The sequence below is a fragment of the Pangasianodon hypophthalmus genome, chromosome 1 (assembly GCF_027358585.1).
Source record: "Pangasianodon hypophthalmus isolate fPanHyp1 chromosome 1, fPanHyp1.pri, whole genome shotgun sequence".
NCBI classification, from domain to species: Eukaryota; Metazoa; Chordata; class Actinopteri; order Siluriformes; family Pangasiidae; genus Pangasianodon; species Pangasianodon hypophthalmus.
Window position 1 is genome coordinate 6,372,266 of NC_069710.1, and position 8,711 is coordinate 6,380,976.

General features: G+C 37.7%; 1 protein-coding gene across 2 annotated transcripts in view; it reads right to left on the reverse strand.

Annotated features, from left to right (window-relative positions):
• The window catches only part of kcnh2b (potassium voltage-gated channel, subfamily H (eag-related), member 2b), a 208,998-nt gene extending 200,381 nt beyond the window's left edge, over positions 1–8,617 (reverse strand). The window contains exons 1-2 of one of the 2 annotated variants that reach the window (XM_026913593.3): positions 8,479–8,617; positions 7,434–8,082 (exon numbers count right to left, since the gene is read on the reverse strand). In XM_026913593.3, coding sequence (XP_026769394.2) covers positions 7,434–7,509 — 76 coding nt within the window. In that variant the 5' untranslated portion in view covers positions 7,510–8,082; positions 8,479–8,617. The remainder of the gene's footprint in view (positions 1–7,433; positions 8,083–8,478) is intronic. The other variant, XM_034306610.2, reaches the window with a different exon arrangement.
• Positions 8,618–8,711: the final 94 nt, after the last annotated feature.

The window sequence follows — 8,711 nt, forward strand, 5'->3', positions numbered from 1 at the left end:
CAGTGTTCGTAACTAAAATTATATTTAATAGTATAGAGGCTTGAACTTATTTCTTTCTAGTCCAGACTGTAGATTATAGATATGATTACACAGAGCAAACCATCTCCTTGATCTGGTGTCCACTGGGGCTAATTTATTTAAGCCCGCTTGAACGACACTTCCATAACACGTCATCAGCAGTGATCGAGAAGGTACATGTGTAATGCGATACAACACCACATATAATAAAGGTGGATTACTTTCTTGATCACTGATTTTTCAAAATGCCTTTGGAGGAGAAACTAGAAGTAAATAAACCAAGTAAATATTGACCAGTCGAAGTACATTACACAAAGAGACAAATGAAAGAACTGTAAGTTTTGCGTAGTTTGAAAAAGAGAAATGGCTTATGGCAAGCACAGCTTTTCTTTTTACCATGCTAGCTTTTTGAAAGAGACATAGCATGATTATGAACTCGAAAAACAGCTTTCAATCTGTCTTTCAGTGAGTGCATTTGCACTTATGTGTATGCAAAATAGTTTTATACCTATGCTCAGACCTCATGCCATATGGCTTAAACTAAAATTGTTTCAGAACAGTAAACCTTAGTTAATAATAGGTAGTATAGGTGGTACCATCAACGGCATGACCAGCAGTCACTGATTTTTATATTTGATTTTAAAAAAAGTTATACATAGAAGTACATATGACATGTTTATTCAGACTCATTTTTGTACATCAAGTAACACCAGGGTAATTTAGCTAAAACTTTAAGGAAATGTGCTTTATTAGATTTACGTTAGGTGACTAAAAGTAGAATACAGAATCTTAAACATTTAAATGTGAATTTTATTCAAATATACATACAGTATGGGGCAAAAGTCTTAGACATCCTATTTTTTTAGTACAAACTTTATTATAGATTTTTACTTTATGACTTCTACATTATCAAGTCAGTATCATTAAAATTTTTTATTTATTTATTTTTTTAAGGCAAAGGGTCATCATTTATTACTGTTTACTGCTCTTTATAGTATTTTTTAATGAAGAAACATTTAATATCATTATATTTGGAGGCATCTTTGCTCTACAGCATTTCTTTGCATGTGCCTAGGACTTTTGCACAGTACTGTATATTATAAAAATTTAAATAGTTCAATTAGTTTATAGCCCTATCTTGCACAAATGAGTTCCAGCTACAGTCTCAGAATTTAAAACGTTCACAAACTCAAAGCAGCAGCAGAGTCAAGAGAGAAGCAGGTGGAGGGAGCCATTACTTTTTTATAGAGATGTAAAATACAGCACCTTTAATCAGAGTAAGGAGAAAGGTGCAGAGCCTGGGGGTTTTAGTACCTCCTAGCCTCTCGTCTCTGTCTTTGCGTGTCTCCTTGCACCTCCCAGCTCTAATAATATTACACTCTGTAGCAATTAAAGACACAAAGCTGAGTGTTTGGAACAAGAAAAACTGAAACAAAGAGGCAAATGGAGAAACAGAAGAAATGCATTTAAGCAGACAGACTGAGATGAATGATAAGAGATGGATTAAAGATACTGCAATATTAACCCTCATGAACTGTTTAGATAAAAAATTAAGTATTTAAGGTTTATTGAATACAGTAGAATATCATTTTTAATCTTTATTTCCTTTAAATAATTTCTCTCATTTTTATTAAACCTGTTTAAAATAACAATGATATTACATGGATTCAACATGACTGGCCTTTGTAATATAAGGTCTTTGTAAAGCAGCTTTTGCATTCACAGCTTGCTGTCGCAAGCATGTAAATGGCTTTTGTGTGTCTGTTTCCATAAATTTAGCTATGAACTGAGATAATGAAGATAAGATACACTAGGTGTTTTAAAGATTTTGAACATTTCAGAAATGCACTGCTATATAATCGACCATCTAGCACATCTGTCTCAATGCAGACATCCATTGCTAAGTAGTGAAGAGAATGTGGCGGTTAAGACGGTGTTGTAGGATGCCCCCCTCCCACGGGAAGCAGGTACTGAATCTGTGCCCTGAATAGTTGCCCTGGTGATGGGTATGTTTGTGCACATGGTGCAGTGTTTAATATCCTCCCCTGGTTCTGCCGCTCTACACACATCTAATTGGAGTCAGGTCACTCCAGCTGTTGCCCTGCGGAGAACGCTTTAACGTGATAACCATGTGCCTGGAGATACACGTCACGCGTGGTATGATGGGTTTAAAGCATCGATCACAAATGGGGTCAAAAGTCCAGTAGGGTGTAGTGTAAAAATAAGTTTTTTGGGGAGTGGTGGGGGGTTGAGGGGCAGTTTCTCTTACTAGAGGACAAATTTAAGAGGACAGTGACAGGTGTGAGGAACACACACAGCTTGGATTGTGTGGTAAAAGACAACCAAAAACCGGAAGGAAGCATTGCTACTGTTAAATCGATATCTAGAATTGCACGGATTTATTTTTTGCTTGCAATAAAACTGGCATTTAAAAGGTGCATTCTAAATTATAGTCTACTACTAATTTCTATTACAATTTCATATTAGAAAATAAGTATAAGCAAGAAAAGAATATATAATAAGCAGCTAAAAGAAAGCAAAAAAGGTCAGATAGCAAAACACTTCACATTGTTATCGCCATTAATGATTAAATGACAAACTAGATTTATTGCAGTGCTAAAAAAAAAAACTCCTGTGAAAAACTAATTCTCAATGAGACTAACAGTATTCATTATCAATGCATTAATAAAGTGTCAATAAATAATTGATGTGCAATACAAGCCATTTCATAATATCGGCACGGCTCCTCAGTGTCTGGCAAAGCAAATAAAAAGATACCCATCAATATTTGGCAGCTGTCCTAGGATCGCTGGAGCGCCACGAGCCGATGACAGAGTGAATAATGTCTGCTCAATTAATTATGCATCATGAAATATGCAGTCACATCAACACTGAATTTGGCAGTGTATATCCTTGATTTTCTGATGCCACCCTTCTTCACAAGACTAGAGATTATATGCTTTACAATATACTTTACGGTGCTTTATATCAGCTTGATATGAACACAAATCAACTAGCAACGTAATGGAAATGGTACAGTGCAGCACGTGGGTGTACTGTGAGGTAGAATAGGATATACAATATATGTAATTTGTGATGTATCTACAGGAATTGATAGTACAGTATTAAGGTGCCCAAAGGTGAGACTATAAGTATTTTATCATTTCAGGTAGAGACAGTCAATTGATAAAATTATTTATTATTATTATTAAATTAAATTAAATTATTATTATAAAATCCTTGAACAGCTTTTACTCATTCCATATTCATTTTAATCACTCCAGTTTTTATAAATGGCAACCATTCAGGATTGGATGGAGGAATTTTAAAATCCACCATAAATCCCTTAAACAATATTTTCAGTGATACAGCCATCAGCATCCTCATATATACTGTCCTAATATTTATGTTTCTGGTACATCCCAAAGAATAGGAATTCATAAGAATTTAAACAAATGAGGGTGATGTGAATTAATATCATGTGATGTCATATTAGTTGTAAATAAAAGCAGACCAAACACTGACGCTGGCCTTAATCTTAATGTTAACAATAGCCTTTGCGGTGGCGGCTTGCCCATAGGGGCAGATGGAGCAGAGCCCCACCACATAGAGTATATCAGCCGTTCAAACGATGATAATCTTCATAATGGCTTCATTCGCCGCTCCATATATTATGAATTCGGTTGAAATACTTATTATGAATAATTGAAATACTAGTTGCTATTTGACAGATATTCCAAGCAGATGGTTTGATCGCCTTTCTAGATGTTGCACAATCTGTGTGCTCAGTGTTCCATACAGTTATTATTGCACCTAGGGGTCAAAATGGGAGCTACAACAAGCACTAACAGAGACCCACTGGGGCAGGAATCACGCTGCCCCATGTTTGCGCTATGAACATTTTCAGTGTAGGAGGAACAGCGGACAGGACAGTTAATAACAGTGTTGAGAATTAAGTTAGTTTAAAAATACTTGTGACCACCAAGATCTTATTTTATAGCACATAATCAGAATTAAGTCTAATATATTTAAGCAAAGGCAAAGTGCATGTGTATACAGTGTGTCTATGATGTACATAACCATTTCTATTGTAAAATATATTGCAAAGATTGGAAGAGGGAAAAGGGGATTGTGGACTGGTTAATGTCCGTACACTAGAAATGCGTGTGCACCATGGTGATCTTGTTTCCCACACAAAGGCTGAGAAATATTTGTCTCCCTTTTTCAATGCCATTTTTTTGGGTCTATTTTCAGGTCTTTTGTGTACTTCTTGATATTTTTAGTTGGGCTAGAAATTTTGCTGAAAATTCCACAGTTGAACAAAGATGCGTGAAAAACTTAGCTGCTATACTGTACGGTGCATGTTGTCGACTCTCAAATGTTTATAACGGGGTTACTCTAAAAATTCACTAGATAGTACCCTGTAGCATAAGTTAAATGTGAAAACTTCTTGATTTGTTTGATGCCATTGTATCTTTTCATACTTCATGCAACCATTTTGAATTATACATTTGTCTAAAAGCTCTGCTAACTGTAAATTACCAAATATAAAGCAGTTCTGAAATATAGATGAGTATTTAGTACTGACAGTAAAGTATTTTTAGATGTTATTTGCATGTCTATACTAATCAGAAGCAATCAGATTTCACTTCACTGAGTCCAATTTAGCTGGACTAATTTATGTTTCATGAAGTCCAGGCTGTTTTTGAGAATATCAAGCATACGATGGTTTTGGATAGGTTTTATCCAAAACCTGAAAAAACAAATCTATCAAGAATCTATCAAATAAAATAAGACTACCTATACACAGGCAACATAGTCTATTAACACATATCCCCATTAGTTTTGTACTGTTCATACTAATATTTTAATTATGAATCATTTAAAATATAATTAAAACTGAAAGTGTGCTTAAGATCAATTTGAAAAAAATAAATAAATACCAAGCGTAATCCTAGCACGTCTATGATAGAGACCCAGACTGTTGTTTTAAACTGGGATAAAACAAGCAGCACACATCTAGGCTTTTTCTCAAGTCCTACAAAAGAACCTTGAAGCAGATGCACCGACCTAGGATCAGTTTTCTCCTTTAGTCTGAAGAATAATATACAGCACAGGGCCCAGGTCAGTACAACAGATGTCTATAACAAACAGTACATCACCCACACAAGTACTAATGAGACTATAAAATATGAAACTCCTTAAATTCCCTGGCCTTATAGAGAAGAAACTGGCCCACTGAAGGGAATTTAAAAATAAATCAGTTTGTTAATAATCCCTAGACTGACTATCTGAGGATAGTCACTATCTTGAGGATACTATCAAGTGTTCCTGATAGTACGAGTCCATATCAGGGACAAGAACACAGATGCTCCCAAGGACAAAGTTGAAACTGTGTTGACTGACTTTAAGCTCTTAATTGTCTGTACATCTCTATCTAATATGTCATAAATGTAATAGCAGATTTTAACACATGGAGTAAGCAGCTCCCAAATGAATTGTATTAACACAGTCTCAGAATGTCGTGTTGAAGTGGTACTTCTATTCAAGGGAAAACACACCATGAAAAAAACACCATCAGAGGCGTTTTCCACACCTCACATTTTTTTTCTGGCACAGAGAGAGAGAGAGAGGTGTTTATTGCAGGATTACTCACACCAGTGCTGTTTATGCAGTGGGAACGCTCAATCCTGTGATGTCACTCGTAACTCAGCTAGACTGGGATTTGTGGAGTCTCAGATTTGCTGTAATGTTTGAAGAGAGCACTAGGCCACTTTCTTGTATTAACTGTTTCAAGCCTTTTAAACTCAACATAATTAACGAAGGTCAAATTGTAACTTAAAGTATCTACCAGCCCAAGCCATACTGTCCTTTCCGAATGTGATTTTAAAAAAGAGAAAAAGAAAGAAACAATCTGGCAACCCTGCTCAGATGGACGTATGTTCTAGACTGAATAGCCTCACGTCAACTTCCTCTAAAATACTAGAACAATTTAGTGTTCTAAAAGATCGTATCTGTGACATGCATGCATTAGCATTAGTTATGACTTTCAGCAGTAAACATGTGTCCATGCGGTAGTGTTTGTTGTTACAGGAGGCAGAGGAGGTGTAAAAGCAGCAGGTGTTAACCCAGTATTTCTCAGCACTAAGGCCATGCTGTAATTTTAATTCATTTGTCTACGTGTACAGGAGGAGAAATCCACCACATCTTCCTAAACGGATCTTTCAGACAGCCTGTTCTATAACTGATCACCGACTGAAATCATATCTATTCCTGCTGTGCTGTAAAACATCCTTATTTCTAATTTCCCTCCTGGAAAAGCATCCCTGCCAGACACCACTCCTCATTCCATTTCATTCATCTCTACTCATCCGTTTCAATGATCTTTATATAGCACAAAATGTTGAGTTTAGTATACTGACTCACTCCAGTTAAAAGTGTATGTTTAGAAAGTGCTGCATTTGTGTTATGTTAATGATGCTATCTCTTTCAAAAAAAAAGGGGGGGGGGGGGGATGGGGGGCACAAGTTTAGTGCACTGATTGGCAGGAATTAGAATTAATAATCACTAATCACTTCCATTCTGATTTGAAACAGATCATCAATTCTGCTTTTTTACATTATTTAGTAAGATATGACATTATTTATTAATGTGTCCCAAGTGTAGCTTTTTTTTCATTATTAATTACTAATTATTGTATTAAACATGGTGGGCAGGTCAGTATGAACTCAGGTAATGCTTATGCTCACGTTAGTGTTACATGTGAGTTTGATTATTGGGGAAGATGTAGTGCATATACTCTGAATTTGTTTGGTATTATAAAAATATTTAAAAAATTGCATATTAATAATAATAATGATAATAATAATAAACCAAGACCTAGAGTGCTGCTGGCTGGCACTATAAATAAAAAGATAAGTTACCCCTGTATCAAATAGTGTAGTCTGGAGAGGAACATATGGGTACTGTTATTATTATTATTATTAGTAGTAGTAGTAGTAGTAATGTAGAATAAAATAATAATAATAATAATAATAATAATAATAAAACAAGACCTAGAGTGCTGCTGGCTGGCAGTATAAATAAAAATATAAGATATTCCTGAAGTCTGGAGAGGAACAGTACATGGGTACTGTTATTATTATCATTATTATTATTATTATTATTATAATAATAATAATAATAATAATAATAATTAATAGTAGTAGCAGCAGCAGTACTGATGTCAAATAATAATAATAATAATAATAATAATAATAATAATATAGTTCCACTTGTGTTCCAAGAACCTCTTTAACACGGTTACTGGAGGCACTTTTGAGGGTTCTGCCCCTCTCGCCTTTTGAAGAAGCCCTGAAAGATCTTCCTTTTAGACGAATATATTCACTGAAGTTGTAGAAACAGCCTAAACTTACTCTGACTTTCGAATTTCCTGATGATGGTATCCAGGAAAGTGTTCTGGGGGGCCACGTGTCCGCGTCGCACCGGCATCCTGATGCGCTGGTCCGGATGCGGCGCGTCTCCGGAGCTGAAGCCGAGCCTCACGCACCTCTACACGGTGAGCGGAGAGCGCCACGCCGCCCGGACAACTTCATCAGCGAGCCGCGGGGGGGAAGCGAGCCGCCCGCTCATCCGAAACCCCCCGCCGCTTCCACTTTGCCTTATCCTGCTCAGTTCACCTCCGTCTCCTAGCGTGTGCGTGTGTGTGTGTGTGTGTGCGTGTCTGTGTGTGTGTTAAAAAAGAAACAGAAAAGCTGATATCCTTTCTCCGGTTCAGGATGAAGTGTTGCAAGCGCGCTTACTTCGTGACATTTAGGATCGGAGGCACAACTCTCGGGATGAGCGCTCAAACAAAACTCATGTTGCCACAATTCCAGGTTGGAAGGGTTTCCCCCCCCCCCCCCCCCCCCACTCTCCTTCTCTGAGCGCTTTCTTGTGTTGAATCCACCACCCAGGCGGTACCGCGTGTGGAGCGTCAGTGGGCTTGGAGAGGTTTGAGTGCGCGCTGGAGCTCACACCGGCGGCGGCGGCGGCGGCGACACCTCCTTAACCCCTTCTGCTCTGCTACAAAACATCACACCAAAAGCGCACCAAAAGCGCCAGATCAGCATCCTGCAATTCCTCAAACACTGATCAAATACTGCTACAACTACAACCTCCTCCAGGATGGTCCTTTAAATGTGTTCACCATGCAACACTGACCAGGAACAAATAATACGCACAACAATCAGGCTATATAGGATTGATTAAGGGTGGATTCTGCTGTCAAAACAGATTGAAATTAGGATTATTTATATGATTGTTCATCAGAAGGTGGAGATTATTACTGTTAATGCAGCCGCACCTCTTATTGATAACACTGATAATAAAGAAAGCGCGACACAATGGTGAACTGTAATGAAGCCTATTTCAGTATGAGCTTAAAAAACAGAAGAGTTGACACAAAGCATGCCGCCTCACCTCGCTCCCGGCTGCACTGGACTCTGTGTGTGTGTGTGTGTGTGTGTGTGAGAGAGAGAGAGTGTGAGAGTGTGAGTGAGTGTGTATACGTGACGGACTTAAAAGGTGCTTTGTTTGGTTGATGGACGCAGCTGTAGGGTTTTCACCGCCACACACACTGGAGCTGCTACGTCACCGTGGCGTGGACGTGGGGTTTCCCTACCCAAACACTGAGAGGCGGGCTGTGTCCCAAA